The sequence below is a fragment of the Peromyscus californicus genome, unplaced genomic scaffold (assembly GCF_007827085.1).
Source record: "Peromyscus californicus insignis strain IS unplaced genomic scaffold, ASM782708v3 Scaffold_12__1_contigs__length_115047231, whole genome shotgun sequence".
Classification (NCBI taxonomy): Eukaryota; Metazoa; Chordata; class Mammalia; order Rodentia; family Cricetidae; genus Peromyscus; species Peromyscus californicus.
Genome location: NW_026294413.1, coordinates 89,515,053 through 89,541,080, shown reverse-complemented (window position 1 = coordinate 89,541,080; position 26,028 = coordinate 89,515,053). Strand labels below are relative to the sequence as shown.

The 26,028-nt window shown below is 43.3% G+C and overlaps 1 protein-coding gene across 16 annotated transcripts in view; it reads left to right on the top strand.

Annotated features, from left to right (window-relative positions):
• The window catches only part of Erc2 (ELKS/RAB6-interacting/CAST family member 2), a 906,926-nt gene that overhangs the window by 265,849 nt on the left and 615,049 nt on the right, over positions 1–26,028 (top strand). For 10 of the 16 annotated variants that reach the window (XR_008217165.1, XR_008217166.1, XM_052733784.1 and 7 more), the window contains 2 exons: positions 22,008–22,082; positions 25,020–25,061. Coding sequence is in view for 14 of the 16 variants with exons in the window: in XM_052733784.1 (XP_052589744.1) it covers positions 22,008–22,082; positions 25,020–25,061 (117 nt within the window). In the remaining 2 variants the exon portion in view is untranslated. The remainder of the gene's footprint in view (positions 1–22,007; positions 22,083–25,019; positions 25,062–26,028) is intronic. The other 6 variants (XM_052733790.1, XM_052733791.1, XM_052733792.1 and 3 more) reach the window with 1 other exon arrangement.

Sequence of the window (26,028 nt, the reverse complement as noted above, 5' to 3'; positions counted from 1 at the left end):
CTCAAAGAAACCCAGCTAGCGAGGAGGAGAGCCCTAGACTGCAGACCTTCAGCTTTCTAGGATGAGAATTTGTTGCATCACAGCCAACACCACCAGCTTTGATCAATCCGAGGTGACTGGACCTCCATTTCCAGTTGTCTTCTGTTGTTTAGTATCTGTTTTTACAAACAGTCTCTACAGACTCTGAAAACACTGTTTTAAAATATGACTCCGAAAGCTTCAGAGTGTCGCGCTGGGGATTAGCCATGTTATCCCCAGGGATTCTCAACTGAGTCTAGCTGCCAAAAAAACCCCTTTCACTGTTTTGGAAAGGACATAGGGGGGGGGGTACAGTCCCATTTATAGGGGTGTGAGTAATTTCTACCATATGGCTCATGATTTACTGTCTTAAAGAAACGTTTATCTGTAGCTCAGTAGCGAGGCCTCGTCAGACTTGAGATGATGAAAGTGTTTATGAGGAACGGACTTGCCAGTTCAATTATTATTTCAAGGGGCTGGCTAACAGGAAAATTATGGCATTGTAGCTGTTAGAAGCTAAACTCCAGTAGATAGCTTGAGTGTTTTTAAAGTGGTTATTCAATTTCCCCTATATCTTCCCAATAATTGATCTTAAGAAGTTTTGGTCATATGTATTACATACACAGATGTATGTATATATGGCAGAAAGTCTGCTCTGTTCCTTAGATATGAATTGAGAGCAGTCTGCCTGGCCCTGGATGTCACCACTGTCAGGACCCAACACGAGGTGGGCTCTATTCAATGCCTTTTACATGTCCTTGGTTGGGGGCTTTTCTCTAATGATCATAGCAAGTACTGTTTCCTGGATTTTTCTCAGTGCAGGGAGGGTTGGGCAGTTTTCTTTCTTTGTCTGAGGAGAATGTGATGAGTCTTCTACTGTGTCAACCAGCTAGTGAGCCCAACCTCTTCTCTGAGAACCCTCTCCATCTTCTGTTCTCACCCAAGTCACCATTTTTGCTGGCGCAGCAGCTGTCAAGTGGGGGCAGTGGATGCAGCCATCTCCAGGCACAGGCAGCAGCAACAGTGTGGGTTGGGAACAGTAAAAGCTGCCTGAGGTTTTGTGCACATGTGGCAGCCCAGTGCTCTTGCAACACTTTAAACCAGGCCAGTGATGGAATATTTCTCCTTGCTACATGTACCAGGTCAAACCATGCCTATTGCTTCAGTCTCAGGCTCAATGCTGCCCCTTTGATTTATTCAAGGGACCACATCATTACGACTTGATGACTTAGTATTGAGTTCTTATGGTCAGCTTAGCCACAGAATAGTTTACCATCTCATTTTACTTAGAGACTATATACATGTCCACACACATACCCCTGCATATACTCATATGGTTTCAGTGGAAAGAAATTCAGTTGCTTACAGTTCTGGAGACAGAAGTCTGAAATCAGGATGCTGGCAGAGCCCTCTGCCTCCTGAAGTTCTAGGGGAGAATTCATTCTTGCTTTTCCTATTGGTACTGTTGGTATTCCTTGGTGTCCTCAGATGGCAGCTGTGTTCCCATCTATCTTTATCTCCATTCACACACTGTCTTCTATTTTTCTGACTGTGACCATATTACTCTAGTCTCGCCATCATCTTAACATTGTCTCCTCCTTTGATCCATGTGTCTTCTGCCTATTTGAACTCTCACCTTGTCTTTCTTCTTTGAAGACACTGGACATTTCTGGAGTTTGGCCTACTTGGATAACCTTTTATTATCTCATTTTGGGATCCTTAATTTAAAAATGTCTATAAAGGCATTTTCCAAGTGGACTCACACTCATAGGTTCTAGCCAAATATATCATTTGGGGATGAGGCAGGGAGAAGGATGCTATTGAACACAGTAGATATACCCCCACCCTGAATTTAACTTTTGTTCTTCAAAAGAACTCTCTGAGTACTTAGGCTGTGTTGGATCACAGAGACTGCTGTGGCCAAGACAGATGCTTTATTTGCCTTTAGGGACCTTGTGGCTTGGTGGAAAATGTAGACACTTAATGATAATGAAAAAAATTGACAATATCTAATGGCTACTTTATTGCATGATCTTGCTAAGCAGAATACCTCTATGAGTGTCAATGTATTGCTATATATAATGGAGATAAAGGTAGTAGCCCTCTGGCTGGGGAGATGGTTCAGTGGGCAGTGTTGGCTGTGCAAATATAAAGACCAGATTTCAGCTCCCCAGCTCCCAGATAGAAGCTTGGTGGGGCTGAATGCACTTGTTATCCCAGCCCTTGTGGGTAAAGATTAGCAGATTCTGGGGACTAGTCAGTCAGTCTACCCAAAATGGCAAGATCCGTGGAGAGACCCTGACTCAAAATATAACGTGGAAAGCAGCTGAGGGAGACATGCTTATGACAGCTTCTGATCCTCCATGTGCACACACAGGTACACACATCCTTATACCACACATACACATGCTTGTGTGTACACACACACACACACACACACACACACACACACACACACACACACATACACACACACACACACATCCCCACGGGGTGGGGGGGGGAGAAAGAGAGAGAGCAAATAGTGAAGAATAGCCTCATATTTAGGGTATTGTGGGTGGTAAGGATCTGGATGCTGAATTTTGCTTGTTCCACCTTGGGCCAGTTATGGTGCAGAGATGAGATCATTGGGAATGTGCAGTGTCTTTTCAGGAAATGGCTTCTGCCTTGGGTCAGAGGCAATGTTCCTAACATTCCATCCATCTGTCCATCCATATAGCCATCTACCCCTCCTGTAATCTCTGGGCCTTACTCCACTTGTCATTGTTGGTCTTAGCTTCTTGAACTGCAAATGAAGATAATCACAGGGCCTCATGGAGCTGTGAGCAAGAGCTGTGCCAGACACAGCAAGAGGAGACTCTGAACCCGCTTCAGCTCAGAGAGCACGATTGGCAAAGGATGGACAGCGCTGTCAATTTAACCTCGCACCCCTGGGTGTGTTGTGCTATGGCCAGGTCAGCAGCCCAGTAACCTGTGCACCTGTGACTATGGGGCAGCTCCTCCAGGTATAGACCTTGCCTCAGACCTTTATTCCTCTTGATCCTGTACTGGGACCTGAACCCCTGAGTACCACAGCTTGATCGGAGGTTGCTTCCCATCAACCTGTCTTTAGATCAGTTGGTACAATGTAGTCTCTACCAGGGATTCATTCCCCTCTGTCAGCTCTGCCCGTGTCTGAACTCCACCTCTGTCCCATCACTGCTCCTCTGCCTGTGCTGCCTCCTACATACTGCACTTTGCCAGAAGGGCCCTATGCCATACTGCGGCATCTTCTCCTGTGACTCCTTCTGGCCTCCTTTCTAGCTGTCCTTCTATGCTTGTGGATCTCAATGTCCTCTAACTCCAGACTGTCAGGGAGACACTAGCTTTCCACTTGGCTCAGACTGTTGAGGAGCTGACACTTAACTGTGTTCCAGATACTCTTTTAGGCACAGCTGCCAACGGGCTTGCCCCCTGGTAACCCTTTCATCCTTACAACTCAGTCTGGCAGGGCGACTGTCATCTACTCACACCTGAGGCCATGAAACACAGAGAGGTCCAGCACCTTGTTCCAGGTTTCTCGACAGGTTTAATGGTACATCCAGAAAGAGATGGAAATCCCAAGGCCAGCAATTATATCTATATGTTTCAAAAAGGAAGGGCCCACTCACTGTTCCCAGAGATGGGGAAAACAATTCACAAATGCCATATCGTATTCTGTTTTGGGCACAGTCTTCAGAGCTCTCTTTCTGTGCAGCAGTGATGATGTTGTTGCTTCTCTCACATTAGAAAAGGAGGGCTTTTTTTTTTGACCAAAGTGTCAGGTTCATTTGAGAGAAAAGTCATTTTGAGCTGCAAAATTCACAGGTGCTACTTGCTCAGCCCTTTGCCTGCACTGATCATTTATGTCAGTCCATGGACATTAGTCTCCCACCAATCTTAATGAAATAATAAGGGGAACACGGAAAATACCCCAGAGTTGCACAGAACTTGCTGTGAAAACTGGATGATAAGACTGGGAGCAAGCATGGAGCTGGCTTACAGACACTCCCAGCAGGCCATGTGTGTTCACCATCTGTATCCCGAAGCCCCAGTCACTGCACGGATGGTGGCTTAAAGGCTGAATCTGTGGGACAGCAGGAGCCAAATGTTTGAGAGTTCTACAAGGGATGCTAAAAATCAGCTGTGTGTAAAGATCTGCTCTGGAGAGGCGGGTGGTCCCTGCTTGTGCAGGTGAGAGTCACTGATAACAGCACTGCCCCCTGCGTGCATAGATAGGCCATTTTTGATAAGGAATATCATTGTTAGGTGTAGAGCAGCACGGATTCTATCCAGAATGACCAAAGAAGTGGTGTTTTATAAGAAAAGTCCCCAGGGGAGAGAAGTGGGATGAATTTCTGTACTAGAAGAACCATTAGATGAAAAAAAGTGTTCTATGGAAACTACGGTGTAGGCTCAATTGTGCTTTGGAGAATGACAGAGATTGGATCTCAGCTCAGGTTTTCTAAGGTCTGATCTTGGGCTCACTGAGCTCTGAAGATCCTGCTTCCCCCTGAAAACTAAGTCGAAGATGAGTGCTTCCCTCCTCGGCTCGGGGTATAGATTATATGCAATAGTATATGCTGAGTCATTAGCAAATGCTTGGACATGGCAAGAGGTATTGAAGGGTCCGGTCAAAGGAAAATCATAGGGAACAGCTTTGATTTAACACAGCCAAGGAGAGACGTTTTCAGCTAGATGGTCTATGGAGCTGTGAGTGCTTAGCTCTGAACTCTCAAGCGTCAGCTCAGTGACCCACATCATTGACATGAAGGAGCTAGATGGGAGTGAGAAACTGGACCAGCTGGTTTCCATGGTGCCTTCTAGTTTTGTGAGCCCTTACTGTCTTACCCAGTGAGGTTTATTACAGATGAGTGTTTGAATGACAATTCCTAACAAAGGAAGGATCATGCCCTTTCTGCATAAATGTCACGGTCACCACCACCATCACTGTATCCTCCTGTGGTCTAAAGTGCGGAGTGTGTCTCTATCCAGGGACGTTGTCTGCGTAGGAACTGCCCTCTGCTCTCGCGGTGTGCTGCCATCTGGACCGTGCGGGTGTGCAGGGAACACACTGTCGATTCATTTGCCATCCCCTTCTGGCATCTCTAAAGTGGGCCCGCTGGCTAGAGCTGGCAAGCAGCCAGACCCTCCCTCCCTCCCTCCCCCTCCTGACGTCTCAAGTGCTGGAGAGAAGACAGGAGAGAAAACGGGTAGAGATGCAGACAAGAAGTCTGTCTGATGGGGCTGATTCAGGATGACCGGCAACTTCAGAGCTGTGTTTTAGAATGTGGTGCCGCGAAGTGCGGTGCTAAGACAGACGTTCTCAAATGGCGTTTCTGGAGCCTGGGATGGCAGGAAGTACCCCAGGGGTTCCTGCAGTGGGCCACCGTGTATGGGCTCTGGTGTCTGGCCTCCACTTGTTACCCTATTCATCTTATCACGACCACCGTGTTTCACGTCCTCCTTCCCTCTGCCTGGGTCTTGCTTTTCACAGTTCTTTACTCCCTGGCCGCTGTTCATCCTTCAGGGTTTTGTTTGAAGGTTACTGAAAAGAAAAGAATTGGCTTAGGACCCCCCTAAGACCAAATTCTCAGCACAGAGGTGATTTATTTGCCCCAGAGGGACAGAGGGAAGAGAGTAAGAGACAAAGACAGGAGATAGAAGGCGAGGGAGAAGGGACGGGAACAAGGGACCGGGAGGGGGAGGGGGAGAGGGGGGGAGGAGACAGATGTGGCATGTAGGAAAAGGGCGGTTTATAAAGGTACAAGGAGAAACCCCCGAGTTAGGTGAGATGTTTAATTTTAATTGGGTATATTAATTAGGTGAGCCAAAGGGGCTTTTGATTGCTGGGCTTGAATACTTTGATAACTGGACCTTGGGAACTGGCCTCAGGAGGAGGAAGTGGCCAGACCACCATAAGGGACTAGACCTTGGTGGCTAGCTTTAGGAATGGTAATCTAATGGTTTGTAGCAGGCAGAGGGAAGGGGGAGAAGGGCAGGGCCTGCCAGAGCCACATGCTTGAGTGGACTAGTGTCGCTTGGGTTACTGTCTCTGCTAGTCCTTTCCTGACTGCCAGGTTAAATTCGTAAGAGGATAATAATAGCAAAAGATAAGGCACTTTAGTCAGTAGTACATTCAGGAAACACACCTTATATGGATCAAATGGCTCCCAGTCTCTCTTTTTTTTTCATTTTGGGGGTGTGGTGAGGTAGGGGAGTGTGTTTAGACAGAGGCTTCTGTATAGACTGCACATGTATAGACTAGCCTGGCACTTACCGTGCAGCTAAGGCTGACCTCCAGTTTGTAGTCCTTCTGCGTTAGTGTCCCAAATTTGGGGATGCCAGGCCTGTGCCACCTGCACCACAGGTCTGGCATCCCCTGTCACTTGTGTCTCAGTGTTTTCTTGTTGCTCTTGCTCTTACAGCACTTACTACCTGTGGCAGCTTGAATGAAATTGGCCCCCATCATCGTCTCATAGGGAGTGTCACTATTAGGAAGTGTGGCTTTGTTGGAGGAAGTGTGTCACTGCGGGGGCAGGCTTTGAGGTTTCCTATGCTCAGGATACTGTCCAGCGTCTCAGTCGACTTCCTGTTGCCTGCAAGATGTAGGACTCTCGGCTGTTACTCCAGCACCACATCTGCCTGCATGCCGCCACGCTCCCCACCAGGATGATAATGGACTGAACCTCTGAAACTGTAAGGGAGCCCCCACCCCCACTCCAATTAAATGTTTTCCTTTATAAGAGTTGCCATGGTCATGGTATTTCTTTACAGCAATAGAAACCCAACTAAGACACTACCTTTGTATATTTGTAACTTTAACCTGTTTTGGTGTTTACCAACTATTTTCTTCACTAAGTAGAAGGCCTCAATGATTGCAGGGCCACTCTCATCTATTTATTTATTTATTTATTTATTATTTGTTTTTTTGAGACAGAGTTTCTCTGCCTTCTGAGTGCTGGGATTAAAGGTATGCGCCACGACCTCCTCGTGGCCATTCTCATCTTAATTCCCCCTTGTCCCTAGGACCTGTCACAGTATCTTATGTATAGTGGATATTCAATTTATATAAGAGAGGGTGTCTTAGTTACTTTTCAATTTCTGTGATAAAACACCATGACCAAAGCAACTGGTAAAAGAAAATGTTTAATTTGGGGTTCATAGTTCCACAGAGTTAGTCCATGACTACCTTGGTGGGAAGCATGGCAACAGACAGGCTGGCATGGCACTGAAGCTTTTGAAACCTCAGTTTCCCAGTGATATACTTCCTCTTCCAACAAGGCCACACCTCTTAATCCTTCCCAAACAGTTCCACCAACTTGACACCAAGCAGTTAAATGTAGGAGCCTATGGGAACATTTTCATTTAAACCACCACAGAGGGAGAAGGATGGACTGAAGGAGAGGGAGGTAGGAGAGAGTGTGCGTTCATGTATGTTTTTTGTGCTGGATTTTTGTTTGGAAGGAAAATAAAAACAAATCTGAAGAGTTACACTCCTAAAATAAAGGTTTCATGGCCTTTAAATAGAACAAAGGGAATCGAATTTTACACTAATCACTCCTTGTTGGCTCAGATCAAACCTGGTTGTGTATAACCTCTGAGTCACGGAGTACAGCAGGTGCTGATTTTACCTGACTCAGGGCCCCTGGCAACACTTTTACTGAACAGATATGCTGTCTCCACTGGCTGCGGGAGCTAAAGCTCTGTCTGACTCACACCTGGTACCCTTGCCAGAGATGTGCCTTTGGTGACCATAATGAGATTTCTTATTGCCTGGAAGCATCCAGCAGACTGTAGGCAGTAGATAACAGGAACAGAGGCAGTGGGCAGCCTGCAGCCCTTGTCTCAGGGTGGTACAGGCTACGCAGCACAGTTCATTTTTTTTTCATTTCATAGCTCATTTTCTCAGCCTCAGAGTCAGTTCCTGTGTATAACACTCTTGTATAAATTGCCTCTCTTTTCTATGTGGCTTTTCTTCTTTCTGTACAGTTTCCCTTTACTGCCGCATACAAACAACCCTGGCTTGGCTCCGACCTCTCAGGCATGGACCTAAGATATAGATGTGGGCTGTGGTGACTGAGCACCTGACTTTTCCATGAGTGGATGGAATAGGTTTCATTAGTAAGAAAGGCTTTGAGTCAGAAAGCTGCCCTCATGGAGATGAACATGGTTTGTTCTTTATGTCTTTGGGTAAGTATGACAAAATCCAGGGTATGGAAGTTTCAGAGCAGTGTGCTTCAGTTCAATGTAAAACAAAACAAAACAAAAAAACAAACAAAAAAAACCAACCAAACAAAAAACCCCGAACAACAAGGGAATCCTAAGGTTGGTGAAAGATTCCGCACCCTATATTAGTTCTATATTGCTGGCAGAAGAGGTCATACACATTGAACAGTTTGAAAAACAAATTTAGCAGCTCCAGGGTGCTTCAGCTGGATCATCCCTTTTGAGCATATCAAAATTAAAGCATTATCAGGGCCATGTTCCTTCTGTATCAGTAGAGTTCCATGCTCACTTAGCCCATTAGCCCTTGCTGGCTCCTACAGTCCCTGGTATGGCTCTCAATGGCTGTGGCATAGAATCCTTCTAGAGTTTAAGATCCCTCTGGCTTCACCAACTGTGGCAGTTCCTTTTGCTTCTAGTCAGAGTTCACAGATTTTAAGGGACATATATGATTATTCAGTATAATATCTCATTTTAATGTCCATGAACATGATCATAAAATGTCTTTGCCACAGAATGTGCCACCTTTACAGGATTTAGACATAGGAGAGGGGTATCATTGGTAAGTGGCATTGTTCTATTTGTTATAATCCCATTCTAACTCCCAAAGATTCGCCTCCCTCCTTATAAAAAATAAAATTCACCTCAATCCTAAGATCACCCAAGGTGGTCCTATTACAGCACCCATTGGCTTGAAGCATAATTTCATTTGATTCCTCTCAGTTCTACAGTCCTATTGCATATAGACTCCGTGTATAAAATAAGTTCTGGGTGTAATCCACAGGTACAGTCCCTGGATGTAACGTTCCTCTCCATCAGTGAGTCTGTGAAATAAGGTATCTGCTTAGAGCAAATGGCAGTGGGGCAGGAATAGGGCATCAGCAGACATTTCAGTTAGATGAGAATGTTGGAAGGTGAAATGGGGTCTCCCGTCCCAGGCAGTATTGAGATATAGCTGGGCAGCCAATTAAATTTCAGGGCCTGGGGAAGATAATCTTTGGTCCTTCACTCTTTACCGAAAAGCAGCAGCACTCAGTGTGCCCTAGTGCTTACACACCCAAGTCCTAGCCAGGCCCAGCTTTGTTTATCTCTGAGATCAGAGGAGAACACACCCAGAGGCTGAGAAAGAATACCTGACCACAGTGTCCTATGGGAAACCATGGAGAGAAGGATGACTCCTCAGTGAGAAAGATGACTGGAAAGCACTCTTCCTGGGAGGAGGGGGTCCTCGGTGACCAGTGCAAGCCAGTGCACACCAGCTTTGAAGGGCTGTATTTCTGCTCTGTAAGAGGAGGTGTGTTTCAAAGGTTTGTGTCTCTGTTCAGTAAAGGACGAGTCTGTCGGCGGAGTGTAGAGGTGGCTCATCGTTGGGCCTGGATGTTGGCTACTCCCTCTCTCCCATGTCTGTGGTTCAAAGCTAGGAGAGTCTTTCAAAGGAACCAAGAAACAAACCAGAAATCAGATTGGCTACACTTGAAAATCCCACTTGTTTTCAGAGTGTGAATAGACTATAGGTAGCAATGTAAACTAAGTGTCAGTATTTAAAGGTGTGAGGTTAAGTGTCAGATAGAAGTTGCTTGCTTGCACTTTCAAGTGTTACTAACTCTGATCTTAGGCATGTTCTTTAACTCCTGGAGTGTGATTGTCTTCCCCCTTCTGATGGGGATGCTAATACCTCCTATAGGGATGCTATGCCATCAAAGGAGCCTGGCATGCGGTAGTGGTACCTGTTGCTATTGTTGAAATTAACATTTGTGGTGTGGTTCCGAAATCTAGTTTAGCCTTCCTTTTGTCTTTTGGCAGTCCAGTTCCCTGAGGTCTTGGGTAGTGTTTCATTTGCTTTTGTTGTGTGTACTTAGTCTAGTCTGTATTATTTATCTAGTAACCATTGAAATAAGAATGATAATATTTCTTCTGAGCTATTATTAACAAAATTCAGTAATAGTTTGAGGTAGCTGAATTCTGTGATTTTCTGTTGGCTGCCAGGGTTACAGCGTATAACGGCCCAAGAAAAATCTATGAGAAGAAAATCTTTAATGGGACGTCAGTAAAATGAGCTAGTTCTGCATTAAAACAAGTTAAGGGAAATGTAAATGTATGTATACAGAGACAGCGATAGTATTGGGGCTTCCAAATAATCATTTTTGTGTGTGTGTATGAAAACAAAAAAAATTAAATAAGTCAGTTTACACCAGATTTATTTTCTCCACTTCCAAATAATCATTTTTTTATGTGTATGTAAGCAAAAGAATTAAATATTGGTAAGCTTATATCAGATTTATTATCTCCATGGAAACAATTTCCCAGTCTGTAGAAATCTAAGTGTCCTGTGTGGGACCTATAAACAAGAATTCCTGGAAAGAAGCTGTGTCTGCAAAGACTGATTGACTGATAGAGCTATGGGGATGTGGAGAAGTTGGAATGCTGCAGGTCCAGAGGCTAATTACAGTTTATTTTGTGCTCGTATTAGCTCCCTAAATAGCCATTCCTTGCTCACCTCTGTGGCTAATAGATTAAAAACTCTTGGAGTATATTAACCTAGTAGACCACTAGCATCCAACCAACCAAAAGCTAAAAATACCGATAGATATTATCTGAGACCCATAAGAGAGATTCCCCGTCTTGCTCTGACCACCTCTCCAATGCACTCATCAGTGCATTTTAAAGCTACCATGGTTTATGACTTACTTTGTTTTGCTGCTATAAAACTCCATGAAACTACTTCACCTTGGGAACATGAAACCTGGGCAGCCTAGCTTTGTGATGCCTGGTCCTTGGTCACTCAGCTTTGGTTCCAGGACAGTCTCTTCATCCTTTTGAGGTGAGAGCTGGTTGTGTTAGCAGACCAAATCTTTATAAGGATCTCTTATACAATCGCCTCCCAGCATTCTTTTGATGACTATGCCCATTCTAACAATGTTTCCTGAGTGCTTGAGGCATGATATGAAATCCAGTGAGAATTCATGTGTGAGCTAATGAAAACAGAGGTTCTGTGTGTATCTTACATGGTAGGCACTGGTTCTTCAGTAAACACTGCAGCTGGAAGTTTTCCTGTGTCCCGCCTGGTCCCGTAGTTGCTCGGTCCCAAGTAAACACACAGAGGCTTATATTAATTAAAAAAAAACTATATGGCCTATGGCTTCAGCTTCTGGCTAGCTAACTCTTTCATCTTAAATTAACCCATTCCTATTAATCTATATGTTGCTTTGTGGGCGTGGCATTATGGGTCTGCTGGCATCTTGTTCCTTCAGTGGTGGCTGGTGCCTTTCCAACCCTTCCCTTCTCTCTCCATGTCTGCCTGGATTTCTCACCTGACTGTAAGCTTTCTTGCAATAGGCCAAAACAGCATTAGTTATTATCCAGTGGGAGCCACACATATTTACAGCATACAGCAAGATATCCCACAGCAAAAACACTTTAATTATTCGTTTATATCTAGGAGTAGTGGGAATATGGTCACTAGTTTCAGAACACAGGACAAGTGGGCAAGGGAGGCATTCTGCCAGGCTCTACTTCTCATAGCCTTCCAGGAACACTAATAAAGGTTCAAGAGCAACAATAGAAACAGTCAGATTCATTTGTTCAATGTGTCTTGTGTGGAAGCCCAGTCAGCTTAGTTCTAACTAAGTTGCAAGCTTAGTTCAACTTCACCACTCCAGAAGGTAAGTTGTATTACAAGAGAACAAACTGAGGGTGAGAGAAAACCCTGCAACTTGTCCAAGATCACATTTCTAATTGGTCTCTGAGATGGGATTATTAGTTTCTTGCTTTATGATGTGTAGAAAAGAATGTGATCTATATCACTTCTGTCTTTTTTTTTTAAATACATTTGGAGTGTTCCTTTGTGATTTGCTATGTAGTCAATCTTTAAATATTCCATGGGGTTCTTGAAAAGGAGATATGCAGGACCCTAATTTTTATTATTTAACTATTTTAGGTTATTTGAAAATACTTCATCTGTCAAAGGTTGGCAAGATTGTTAATATAGTGGTGTGGTTGATATATTGTGTATTCTATTAAACTTATCTGGGGGTCAGAGAACAGAACAGCCACTAGATTAGACATAGAGGCCAGAAAATGGTGGCACACACACCTTTAATCCCAGCACTTAAGATCTCATGTCTTTGCTTGGGAAGGACACATGCCTTTGATCCCAGGAAGTGATGACAGGAAGCATAAAGGTATATAAGGTATGAGGACCAGGCTTTTAACAGCAGTTCAACTGAGACCCTCAGGGGTGAGGACTCAGAGGTTTTCAGTCTGAGGAAACAAGATCAGCTGAGGAGTTGGTGAGGTGAGGTTGGATGTGGCTTGTTCTGTTTCTCTGATCTTTCAGCATTCACCCCAATATCTGGCTCCAGGTTTTTTATTAATAAGATCATTTAGCAATTTGTGTTTCATGGTGGAGTCTCAAAATTTGAGATAGCTTAGTCCTAGGACCAATGTCTGTGAATACTCATGTGTTATACAAAATGGCACAGTAGATTTTCATGTAACCCATACTCATCCTTCTGTAGGCTTTCACCATCTGTAGATTGCCTTTAATACATTATAAATGTGATCTAAACCATTGTTACACTCTACTATTGATAGAATAATGGCAAGAAAAAAGTCCCCTTGCCATGTGCAGACACATATTTCCCTAATATTGTTTTAAATAGTATTTTTTATTTATTCATTGAAAATTTCATACATATATACAATGTGTCTTGATAATATCCACCCCTACCCCATTCTAAATCCTCCAGGGGCTCCTAATACCTCCCCCTATCTTTTAATAGCCAACTGAGTCTAATTAGTGCTGCCCATATGCACATGGGTTTGGGGCCATCCACCAAGGCACGGACCAACTACTGATGGTTTGACCACACCCCCAAAGATAACTCCCTCTTGTCCAACAGCCAATAGTTCCTCAGTTAGTTGTTAGGGCTTGGTCTCACCTTCCCCATCCATGTTGGATTCTCTAATAGTTTTTTTGTCTGTAGTTGATTAAATTTAGAAATGAAGAACTCATAGACACAGAGTTGGCTTTATTGGAACAGAATTGTTCTTCCTCCACTTCTGTGTGCCTATTCATGTTTATCTTTTAAGCTTTAATATTTAAGATGAATATCAGAACTATTTATTTGTTACTGAGATAGATTTCTTTATGTTTTCAAGTCCTGAAGAAAGCAATGGGAAATAGAAGGCCAAGTCAAAGGAGATACAGGGAGGTTACTACAATGAAAGAAGGTAATCAAGATGTCACTCCCAATGTCAGATCAAAGCCAAGTGGCAAACCATGGGTTTTGATTAGCACCCCAGGCTCTGGAGTCAGGCTGCCTGCAACAAATCCCTGCAGTTTATCAGGTTTTTTTCTTGGGCAAATTACTAACTTCTCTGCTTCTGTTTCAAGTGAAAAATGATGATAATAATAGTACCTGCCTAAGGAGGTTATTTTGAGAATTAAACACATTAATATTTATAAAGTGCTTAGAAGATCGCTTAGCACATAGCCATGCATAACGCCTAGCTATTATCCTCACAGCACCTGCTTTTGGTTGAAAGCACTGTAGAACATCCAGGCTCCCAAGTACAATGCCATTTGTTCTGTTCCAGTGGTCAAACAGTGCCAGATACTCTTGGCAGGCACATCAGTATTTTCTGGGAATATAGTAGAAACAGAGTGTTCATGAAGTTTACTGCTCGGTGATAGACACAGACATCAATCAATTATACCCAGTTTTATAAGTTAGTATAAAATTGAAGCTATATTCAGTGATATACAGAGAGTATATTTAAAGCCATGAGAAGGTATGTGAAGTGTAGAACCTACAGTCATCTGGAAGGTCAGCTAACAACCTTCCTGAATAGGTTTATAATCTATGTGTATATCCCCTCAGAATGTCCATGGTTTAAAACACTGGTCATTTACTATCCCACAGATTCTGTGGGTCAGGAATTGGAGAGTTGTTTAGTTGGGGTGTCTTAGCCTGAAGGCCACATATGAGGTTGCTCCTAGACATTTGTTGTCATTTGAAGGCTTGGCTGGGACTGGATGAACCACCTCTGTGATAGCTCATTCTTACAGCTGTTGGCAGGCCCCCCCCCCCAATTTCTTTCCACATAGGCTTCTTCATATAATGGCTTGGTATTCTTATGATGTGGCATATGGCTTCCCACTCGGCAATGATTCAAGAATGAGAGCAAGAAGGAAGCCACACAATCTTTTATGCCCACGCCTTAGCAGTCACATATACCATGTCCAGCATCCATTTGTTGAAAGTGGCTTGCTGAGTCCAGTTCATGGTGGCAGGGAAGGGAATGCCTTATAAAAGGAGTGCAAAGAATGTGTACATATTTTAAACTACCACTGGAGAAATGGATGTGTTTTTCTGAGATTGCTATGATGAGTATTAAAGAAATCCTAGATAAGAGGTTGAAAAGTTGTATGTAAAGGGCCAGATAGCAAATACTTTTTAGCTCTTTGTGGTTATTGGATCTCTGTTACAGCTACTAAGCTATGCCGTTACGGAATAGGTGCAAGTATAAGCAGTGTTCCAATAAAACTTTATTCATCAAAACAGATGGTGAGCCTATGTATTGGGCCTATGATCTGCAAACTGACCAACTGTGTAGACAAAAGAGAATAAGAGAAGGATTAATCCAAGCAAAAAATACAGCTTGTTTAAGAAAGGAGATAATTGTTATAAATTTCAGATACATGGGACAAAATTGGGCTTTTGCTCCAACTACTGCTTAGCTTTTTGAAATATTATTTGTAATGAAAAAATAAAGAATAGGAAACACTTACACAGATACATTTCTAAGATATAGATATTATTTCACAAAGATCAAACTTCAATATGCATATCTTTTTGTTTTTTGTTTTTTGTTTTTTTTTTTCGAGACAGGGTTTCTCTGTGTAGCTTTGTGCCTTTCCTGGAACTCACTTTGTAGCCCAGGCTGGCCTTGAACTCACAGAGATCCACCTGGCTCTGCCTCCGGAGTGCTGGGATTAAAGGCGTGCGCTACCACCGCCCAGCAGCATATCTGGTATTTTCTGTAACTTACAAGGCAATGCACCTCATGGGTAGCTTTATATTGTCCGTGTAATAAAAGCACAGAGAGATGCATGGCAAGGTGTGGTTGCCACTAGGACGCTTTCTGCATGGGTGGAGATGAGGCAGGTTGTAGAATTTCATTAGTTGCTATTATGCTGATGTTTGTCAAAAGGTTGTAGTTCTGGTAAAATGTACATGATATAAATCCTACAACTTTAACCATTTTTAGTGCATGAGTCGGTAGTTTTAAGTTCTCCACCTCGTTGTACAACCAGTCTCTCCAATTCTCCTTTTGCTGAACTGAAACTCCAAATCCACCCCTGCCCTGAGTTTTGCAGTCTTTATATTTGCAATGGCCTATTGCTCTCAGCATAATGCCTTCAGGGTTCAACCTGTGTTGTAATAGGTATTAAAAATCCTCCCACTGTGTGCATTTTTGACATTTTGTCTTTTTATTCATGGACGGACATTTTGGTTGTTTTTCACCTTGTGGTTATTGTGAAAATGAGAATATGAACTTGACTGTACAAATCTAAAGCAACATTTCGATCAATGATGAGTTAATGATGAGTTAGTTAAACAGTGCTGAGTTAGTAGTTAAATGACTAATCGTATATGAATGTCTCATACCATGCCTTGACTTTGCTTAGATCTTCCAGTCTTATTTTTCTAATGGAAAATCAGTGTCTCCCCAATGGATGCCAAGTATGGGGCTTCAGTATCCAAGACTGATACGGGTTGGTGTTTAAAACTGTATTTTATTTTCTTATTAATTTCTCCACTTGGTTTTGGTCTATAGAGTGACAGTCTTTTGCAATTTTTCTCCCCCATGATGCTAGGGCCTGAATCCAGAGCTTCACCCATCCTAGCAAGTACCTTGCCCCTGAGCTACATCCCCAGCCCTGAGAGTGGCAATCATGAAACATGGCTACAGATTCTTTTGCATTCCACGCTGGAACCTGAGGCGGATTATTACTGCTTCAAAGTGTAGACTATGACAACGCAATGCTACAGGGTTAGATCCTCAAAGACAATGCAATTGCCTGCTTATTGTCTAGAACTCTTGCTCTTGGGGGCTTTCTATGTAAGTGTGAGAAGTGATATTACCTTGAGGCTGCCAGGCTTGGAGGATGCCCAGGCCATACAATGAGGCTGTACATTGGTGCTCAGAGAGGTGTTTCTAGCCAAGCTCAGCCTTCAAATTATTTTCCAGGTACATTCAACGACAATTAGGGAAAGAAGCCATCTTGGGGTGGCTCCAGTCCTTCCTGTTCAAAGCTCCAGGCATCATGCCATAGAGAAACATCATTCCTGTTCCACACTGCATACATTCCTGACCTACTATTCATGAACATAATAAAATAATATTTCATAACACTAAGTTGTATTAGCTGGTCTGTAATATAGACTTCCAGAACCATGGTGAGATAGAGCCAGATAAAAATAGTAATCACCTTTGAGAAAAAGTTAAGTTTTGAATGTTTTTTTTCCCTCCTTGTCTCCTGAAGAAAGTATGTGATATATATGAACACTTTTTTGCCAGGCTCATCTTGGAAGCTAGTGTCTAGCCTGGTTAAAACAATAGATTTCAGACTCTCATTAAGTACCAAGAGATGTCAGTCCAATGAGCCACTTGAGATTTCATGCCCAGAATTCTAGGATCTTGGTATATTTCTAGGTTGATCATCTGAAAAGGCTGGCAGTTGGACAGGATTCTCCCCGCCCCCCTATTTCTTTTTCTTGTTTTTAATGCTGAGAATGGGTGTGACTAGAAACAGCAGCCAGAGATGAGCATTTCAGAGTCAGCTGCCTATTAAATCAGTGCTATTCTCAGGCTAGAAGGCACTGTGCTTCCTTCCATCCTCGCCTCGCCCCCATAAGCTGCTTGTCTTTTGGTTCAGAGAGGGAAGGAGGGTTGTATCCATCCCTGGGATGCATCCTGGGATGTAGGCTCCCAACTTGTGACTCCCAGTGCAGTGCTCTTTTCTCACAATGAATGATTTTTAGCTCAGTATCTGGTTCAAAGACACAATTCTGAGCCAGGCCCTGTGGAGCAATGAAGCACGGCCCATTGGGGTGTGTGTGTGTGTGTGTGTGTGTGTGTGTGTGTGTGTGTGTGTGTATGTATGTATGTCCACTCTAAGGGAGAAACCACACTTCTTAAAATTTGATTCTTTTAGAGCTCTTTGACCTAGAAAAGTCTTGAGTTGAAGTACACTTAAGCTAAACTTTGTCCTCCTTCACCCTCTTACCTGGTGAGAACATCACATTTTCCTAGGGAATGCCATTTGCTATTTCAGATGCATGGTGGGTGCATCTTGCGGATGGCTAGGGATAGTTTCGAGCATCCAGGGAGGAACTCATCTACTGTCTGTTTGGAAAAACTTGGGCACAGAATCACATACTAATGTCTCTGCAGCAAACAGCACAGGACTGACAAGGTGTCATTTTTCCCTGCAGCCACTGTAGGAGCTGAAGCAGAGAGCTGGGGTTTCTCCAGGGAAAGCCCGCAAGCTTCAAGGTTTCACTTCGTAGAAGTGTAGTGTTCATTTACACCCTTTTGCTCTATAGGTATTCAGACTTTTCAAACTCCCGCTGCTTCAAGGACCCAGGCTTCTTTTGGATTAAGGCCTTGCCATCCTCCTGGGTCCAGGAGTCCTTCAGCTCTAGATAGGTAGGTAGGAAAGGAGAGAGGCCAAGAGTGGCTTGGAAGTTTCTCTGGGAGGTGATTTCTCATTGCTGTCTAAGTTTCATTGGCTAGGAAGCTCAGTTTAGATACAAGGGTGTTGGTGGCAGGGAGTTTCCTAACAATTTTACACTGTGGAAGAGGAGCCCAAATCTTCAGCGGATCACTGGTCCTCTCTGCCAAGGCACAGTGAGCATTGCCAGGACCTTGGAGATGAATGAGATGCTAAGGTGGCTCCTTCAGACTACCTGTGTACTCTGCACACAGGGTGTTATAGTCTCTTACCTGATACTTGGAGACCAAGGTGATCTTTACAAATTGAAGTCATAGTTGACAGAGTACCATGAAGGTAAGAATTACAATTTCCAGCCAGACATTGGTGGTGCACGCCTTTAATCCCAGCACTTGGGAGGCAGAGGCAGGATGATCTCTGTGAGTTTGAGGCCAGCCTGGTCTGCAGAGTGAGTTCCAGCAGAATCACAATTCCCAGGTACCAGGGGACCTTATTTTCTAAGGAGTAGCATAGTAGGTGAAGTCCTTCTGGATTTTGAGCTAGTTTCTTGTCAGAGGTGGTATGAGGATTAGAAGGAGAACACTTTCGACTTTTGCAGCATTACTGCACAAATTTAGCATTTTTTTGCATGTCTATCCTGATGTTTTCATGTTTTACAGAGACTAGAGCAGCATATACCTTTACCTTGTGGTGTTTTTTTTTTTTTTTTTTTGGTTTTTCGAGACAGGGTTTCTCTGTGTAGCTTTGCGCCTTTCCTGGAACTCACTTGGTAGCCCAGGCTGGCCTCGAACTCACAGAGATCCGCCGGCCTCTGCCTCCCGAGTGCTGGGATTAAAGGCGTGCGCCACCACCGCCCGGCTACCTTGTGGTTTTTATGTTAATTCTTTTAGTTGTTTATTATTTTGACCAGTTTTATATAAGGTTAAGTTTTATATAAGGTTGTCTCCTCAAGTTATCTTCTGATTTTTATTCTAGGATAGGCTTGATTGTAGTATGAAACAATCATTTCTCTTTTTTCCCTCTTTTAAAGAGATGGGTTTTGTTGTGTGGACCACGCTACCTCAGCCTCCTCAGTGTTAGGGATTACAGATGTGCCCTGCACCTTGCTTGAACATTTGCCTTTCATTAAAGATTATTATTTTTAAATTTATTTTTATTTTCTGTGTATGGATGTTTTGCCTGCATGTGTGGCTATGCATCATATACATGCAGTGCCAACAGAGGCCAGAAGAGGGCGCTGGATCTCCCTGGAACTGGAGTTACAGAGGGTTCTTAGCCATACTATGGATGCTAGGAATTGGACCTGAGTACTCTAGAAGAGCAATCAGTGCTTCTAATCACTGGACCATCTCTCTAGCTCTCTTTAAAGGTTATTTTGATGCTATCTGGTCTCAGAACTGCTGACCTGTGAAGTGCATTTTTTTTTTTTTTTTTTAAATACCAGTAACTATATAGAACAACTCCAAGGAGTGAGTGACTTAACCTTTTCTTGTCGGTGAGATTTGACTGCTGAACTGCAGCAATATTGGAAGCAGTGGTAAGGAGTAAGTAGCTTTCTTTACAGGTTGAAGTTATGTGGGATTCACTGCATGGTATGTGGAACTGGGTTGGGTGTGGCCCATGAAAGCTGAATGTTGAAATTGGTTCTACTGGCAAGAGTTACAATTAAATAAACAAACTCAGAATTAAGTAAATTGTAATAAACTGATAATTCTCTCATTTCCATTAGATCATTACATTTTTTTTTTAGTTTCTGTGTCTTAGAAAATGCTATACAATGAGGTCCTACTTTACACTTTTTATATTTTCTACTCTTAAAAACCCCTTGATACCAGATGCTTTCTAAGACAAGCGATGCATTGAACATATATGTCTGAGAATTCACAGTCCACACAGCATGGTGTGGGCCCTAGAAGGCCCCTGCCTGCATCATATCTTGAAGAATGGACTCATGGTGAGGGTGCGTGTGAGAGGGCGGGGTCAAGCGCAGGCCAGAGTGCTTGAGGGAGGGACTTACTCTTGTAGCAGCCTTTTAGGAAAAGACAGCAAGGTCCCATGAGGAGTACCTACTCCTGTCTGAGGACAGTGACCCTGGTCTCCCATGAGTCCCATTCAGCTGCCCCACTTACAAGTTCTGCTACCTCTCATCCGGCCACACTCGGAACCAAGATTCTAATGCAGCTTTGGGGATCCAGTTAAACAGTATCCCAGGCACAGTCCTTCCCAACTCCCCACTAAGTGACACCATTTAGGTGGCTTGAAGTGGGCCATGGTAGGTGCTGGTGCTTAAATGTTTGCCAGAAGCACCTTGGATTCACTCTCTAGGTCATCTTCCTTTTGGTAGTGCCAAGACATTCAAGAAGCAAGCAGTACCGGGACCGTAGATGCTCAATAAGGGACAACTGTTTGTAAGATCAATCTTTCAAAAGCCCTTGCCATCTCCAGGGAGCTGAATAGTGCCCACATTGCCAGATCCCTTCAGGCACAAGCTCTAGAAGATAGAGATCATTGTTTCTATCTTCATATAAGAAGATCTGTAGTTCTAGACTCTGTCCCTCCCAGGGATGTGTTACCAGAAGAAATGTGTCAGCTGAGGTGAGAGAGAGCATCTTAAATAGTTAGGGGCAAGTTTTAAAACCAGAGTTTGAGGAACAGTATTACATAAGATTGCTGATTTGTGTTGCTTGGAACATTGTGGGTGGGATGTGATCCTCAGAACTCCAAGCAGGTTGGTAGTGCTAAGTACCCAGTTTGTCTTCAGCACACGGTCCAGATTTCCTGGTCACTGGCCTAAAAGGTTACCAAAGGAAGATACTGCTTACCTGCTCATCTGCCTTGTCTCAGATAGGACTGCCTTTTAGCGTGAAATGTGTTTTTCTAACAGTTTTTGCATCTGTGTCTCCTATCTTTGTGGAACGGTGGTGACAGTAGGTAGAAGTGATTGATGGACGGTAGTTAATTTTAAATGTCCTTCTGGGAAAAGCTAGCTATTAATTACATGGTCCATTCCCAGTTTTTACATCAAGTCTCCAGATACTCCATATTGATTCTAAGTTGGCTTTTCTGGAACCAGAAGTAAATCTTAATGGGATCTCCATAAATGACCTGTATCAGCAGGTTGCATATGTGAGTCCTGTATGTACCCCCCTGGTAATGACTTTCACAAAACTGTTGATATTTGTTAAGAAAATCAAAGCATGACATGAACAAACTTTGTGTTTTTTTCTTGTGCTGAGATGACTTTTCAAAGTCTAGGCAAATGGTTCTTTTGAGGAAAGGCATGTGGCAAGCTTAACATCGCAGTGATGCTGTTTGCGCTTTAGCTAAGGAAAGCTCAGTCAGCCTTCCAGGAGTTCTTGGGTATATATCTGGCTTTGAGCGATTCTGTCTCTCCTTTGACATAGTTGGTTTTAATGCCAGTTTTAATTTCTTGGCGTCATGATTTGTAAGCATATCACCCACAGATGTGATTTTGAGCAAGAACCTAAAGTGTGAATTTAGAAGTGAGAGATTCACAGGGACTCATCAGACCACTCCAAGAAGTGTCACAGTTGTACTGAAATGGCTTTCAATTGCTCACTGCAAACCTGCTTCAGTAGCAGAATGCCGTGCGAGCCTGCGAGCGAGCGGCAGATTTGCAGCCACGTTAGTCATTTTCTTTCCTCTGTCTCCTTGCTGGGCTTGTGCTGGGAGTGCAGAGTAGCACAATTTAGTAGATTGTGTTGAACAGTGTTTGGACTATGATTACTTTCTGGCTTTGTCACAGTTGACATTAATTATTGATGGAAGTTTCAGAAATAGCGCATGTGCCAGGAGCGTTTCACCGGCACGCAGGCTGCAGGCAGGAGGGATGCTGAAGAGTGTGGGGGAAGAGGCACCTGTGGCTTGTTTATGTCTGCATACAGGGGAGCTGGACCTGGTGGGCTGTGTGGTAGCTGTGTAAAGGTCATGGTATAACAGAAGGATGAACCGTCAGGCTTATTTCTATCGTGTTCCTCCCCAGGAACTGCACCGAAGAAGCCAACTTCAGCCGGAGCCAGCCAAGACGAAGGCTCTCCAGACTGTCATCGAAATGAAGGTAGGACCTGAGCGTGTTTGTCAAAACCAGCGGTGCCTGGGAGTTTGTTGTGACTGGACGGTGCCTGACAAACAGGTGCACGAATCCAGTGTTTTTCTCTAGACACCATGGAGGGTGCTCATTTCGCTTTTCTTAGTGCATCTCATTTATTGGCCTTTTAATTAAAGAGCTTTTCCAGGAAAAGAATAAAGGGCTTGAGTAGCTCTTGTTTAAAAGGAGCTGGGCTCCTTCCCAGAGTGTGACCAATGCCTCTAAAGAGTTCGTTTGTTTGAGCCTTACAAACGTTTACTTCTAAATCAAGTACCCCCTCCCCCATTATAATGGACAGACACCTTTGAGAAACTAGGACTTGACATGGGAATGCACTTGGGTCGTTACATCAGAAAGCGCTACTGTCCCTAGTAGTCACTTTTCAGAGAATGGTACTTTAACTCCAGTATTGTCTTCTTAGCCAGTCTGGAAGTAAGAATAATTTATTAAATGCCTGCAAAGTGTAGACGTACTATTGAGAGGCATAGAGAGAAACTATTTCAAGGAATAAAAAAGAAAAAAATCCTCGAGGCTGGGTTTAGGGCATGTGAGGAAAAATCAAGTTGGTGGTGATGGACACATCCTGGTCTCTCTAATCAGGAAGGAAATGTAAATGAAATATGTTTGGTTTGCCAATGTCTAGACATTTGAACTCTTCTATTTCCAATTTTCTTTTTCTTTTTTTGCCAGGAAACAAATGGTAAAATTGTTTATTTTAGGAATAAATAATTTCATTTAAATTGTCCTATTAAGGAGAAAATATTTTCAGCATGAATATATCTGCAGTCTGTAATTCCATACCTGAGTTCATACTCTGGGTTCCCAGACCTCATTGTCCTACAAGAATCCAAAGGCTGCTTGCAGCTTGCTGATTTTCTTGTCTCACAGTACATGATTTCAAATAATTTCTCAGAAGTTCCCAGGCCCTAGAGAAAAACTCATGTGAACTGTTGAATTTTGGGCATGTGCAGTTGTGGCAAATTTTCTTTTAACTAGCCTGTGACGGTATTTTTATCTGAGGACTTCGTTTCATGGCAACAGTGTAAAACATTGACTTGACAGCAAACACCTCCAGGCCAGTCACATGAATCAGGGCGTTCAGGAGATACTTGAGCAGGTTGGCTTGAAAAGTATCATGTGAATGAAATATTAATAAGATTGAACAGTAAGGATTAATACTAGCTTGTGGGTTGTGGTTGTTAATTCATGTAACTTTATTCTACACTTAGAAGACAGTGGTTAGGTACTGGCATTTTAACTTCTCATTGCAACCAAAACTGAAATTAGATTGAAGGGAAAAAAAAACCCTCAAAACTCAAAAACTAAAACTTAAAACATCACCACACAGACATACAGATACAGATACAAAGACACACACACAGACACAGACACACACAGACAGACACATACGAGAGAGAGAGAGAGAGAGAGAGAGAGAGAGACAGAGAGAGAGAGACAGAGAGACAGAGAGACAGAGAGACAGAGAGACAGACAGAAGAAATGAGCTGGTTTTATTTTGTAAGTGTGACTCTTCCTCCTTTCTACCTATCTTTACATTGACTGCCTCCGTATTCACAAAAAACAATAAAATTTCCATTTCTTTAAGTAAAAGGAGAATTCTAGAGATCTCTTACAGGCATCTGGCCTTGTGTGGTAGGTGTTCCCTTGTTAAATGTCTCCATTTAAAGACAACTACATTTTTGGTGACTGTTTAAAGTAGAAAGTCTGTTTTATTCTATTCTCACTTCATATTTTATTATAAGAGAAAAAGTAAAGAACATTCATTTAGTCTAGCTAACTGGGGAGGCATAAAATATAAGAGCAAAATGAATATAAACGTACTCTCAGTTAAGTGAGGCTAAAAGTTTTCATTTATGGATGTTGGTGGTGCTGAGCCTATATTTTTAGGACAAATGAAGGTCAAAATATGTCTGAGGAAACAGAGGACAAGTTCTGGTGTCCTTTTGGTGCCTCCTAGCTCACATAGGCTTTGTCTGGCCTTTTATCCGTGGAGAAGTCTGCTCCCAGTAGTATCTAGACTCCACACACCTGAAGTGAGTTAGAGACTCTCGGTGCAGGGTCATCTCCTACGTCATGTGTGTACTTGTGACAGAGGCGCTGATCTCATCTCATTTTGTGTATTAGAAATTAGAGTGTTGGGAAGCCAGACAGGACAAGCCTTAGAGGGGACTACTGAATAGAATTTCAACTCAGAGCTTAGAATTTGGGATTGTTTTTTGTCTTAGATTTGACTGAACATCATCATTGTTATTTAGTGCCTTGCCAAATCTAAAGTTAGAAAGAGAGAGATTTTTTTTAAAAGATGGTCACATGTCCCATGTATGTCGAGCTGGCTTCAAATTTACTATGTAGTCAAGGGTGACCAAATTTACTATGGAGTCAGGGGTGACCATGAACTCCCGATCCTCCTGTCTTTCCTTCCCAAATGCCAGGATTACATGCCACCATGCCCTATTCAGAAATACAGAGAAGGCTCTCTTAAAGTGTCCCCTAGTTTCAGGAAGATGGCATGAATTAGAGCAGACAAATTATCCCTTACTTGCCTCTTGTTCCTTAGGGAAACTGAGGGCAAAGTTCTGAACCCCATTTGTTTCCACCAACATTAGCATCAACTCTGCAAAGGGGTTTGGTGGGAAGGTGGTTTGCAGAGTCCTGCTTATCTCAAGCTCTGTTTTTGAGCTCCATCCCAGGGCTCTCTGAGAGCTCTGTGTGCCCCACAGACCGGTTGCTTTTGTGTGAATGTCTCTGCAGGGTTAGCCCTGGAGAAGGCCATCTGTGTCCCAATAGGGGACAGTCCTCCGTAGACACACCTCCCACCCAGTCTCCCGAGGGAAAAACAAGCGGAAGGAAAGAAAACCAAGTCACTGATGATTTATCTTCTTGCAGGAATCCCCACGTTTTAAACTTGGCCCTGATTTGGTGCGGCAGGTATGTCCTACATCTGCACGTAGAAAACTGTGTGTGCTTCTCTGAGAAATTCCTTTCCTGTGGAGTTCCTGAGGCCCCTTTTCTGATTCTGGTCTAAGCTCTTTTCTGCTCTTCTGGAGGACTGCCCGCAGCAACAGCTCAAAGGCTGGGTCTTCACTTCTCTCTTTAATGCTAATGCCTTTGAACGAATACACTCTTAAGCTGTTTTGATGGTAAATTTGACATGAGCATTCTGCCCAAAGCTTTCACTTTCTTGAGTTTATTGATAAACTATCCATCTTTAAAAGTGAAAAGAGAATGAAGTATGTGAATGGTTAGCACTTGTCAGCTAGTTTGGAAACTTTTCTTGTTAGAACTTGTAAGCCGGTGAGAGTCTAATTCTGTTGAAGTCACAAGGTAATTTATTGGCCCATTTAACTGAAAAACAAAGCAAAATAATAACAACAAAACCAAACCAAAACAGGGTATGGCTCCAGGCACAGCTTGATCCACTTTTTGTCTCAGTCTGTTCCTTGTCTTGTCCTTCATGAGAGCTGCTTCCAGACAGCTTCTTCCTGCCTGTCCAAGGAAGGCGGCAGCAACAGCCCCCAAATTCACAGAGTTGGAAGGGAAGAGAAAGTTAAGTTTTTGATTCTTTTGTTTTGCGTTTAATACAGAAAATTAACCAATGCCAGAGAAATGATGGTTGCTGAGATAAGGTGTAAAACTTCAGGCTGAGCTTAACAGCCCAGATTGAAGAGAAAAAGGCCTTCTGTTCCCTCACTTGCTTAACAAGTAAAACTGATGATCGACAAAGGCGTTTTCTGGTATGGGGAGATGTCTTGGCTAGTAATGAGCTTGCCGTATAGGCGTTCTAGATAAGTGAGTGTGAGGACCTGAGTTTCAGATCCTCAGCTCAGCACCAACACTAAAATCCCAGCCCTGGAGATGTGGAAGCCAGCGGCCGGTCTCTGGGGCCTGCCGGTTA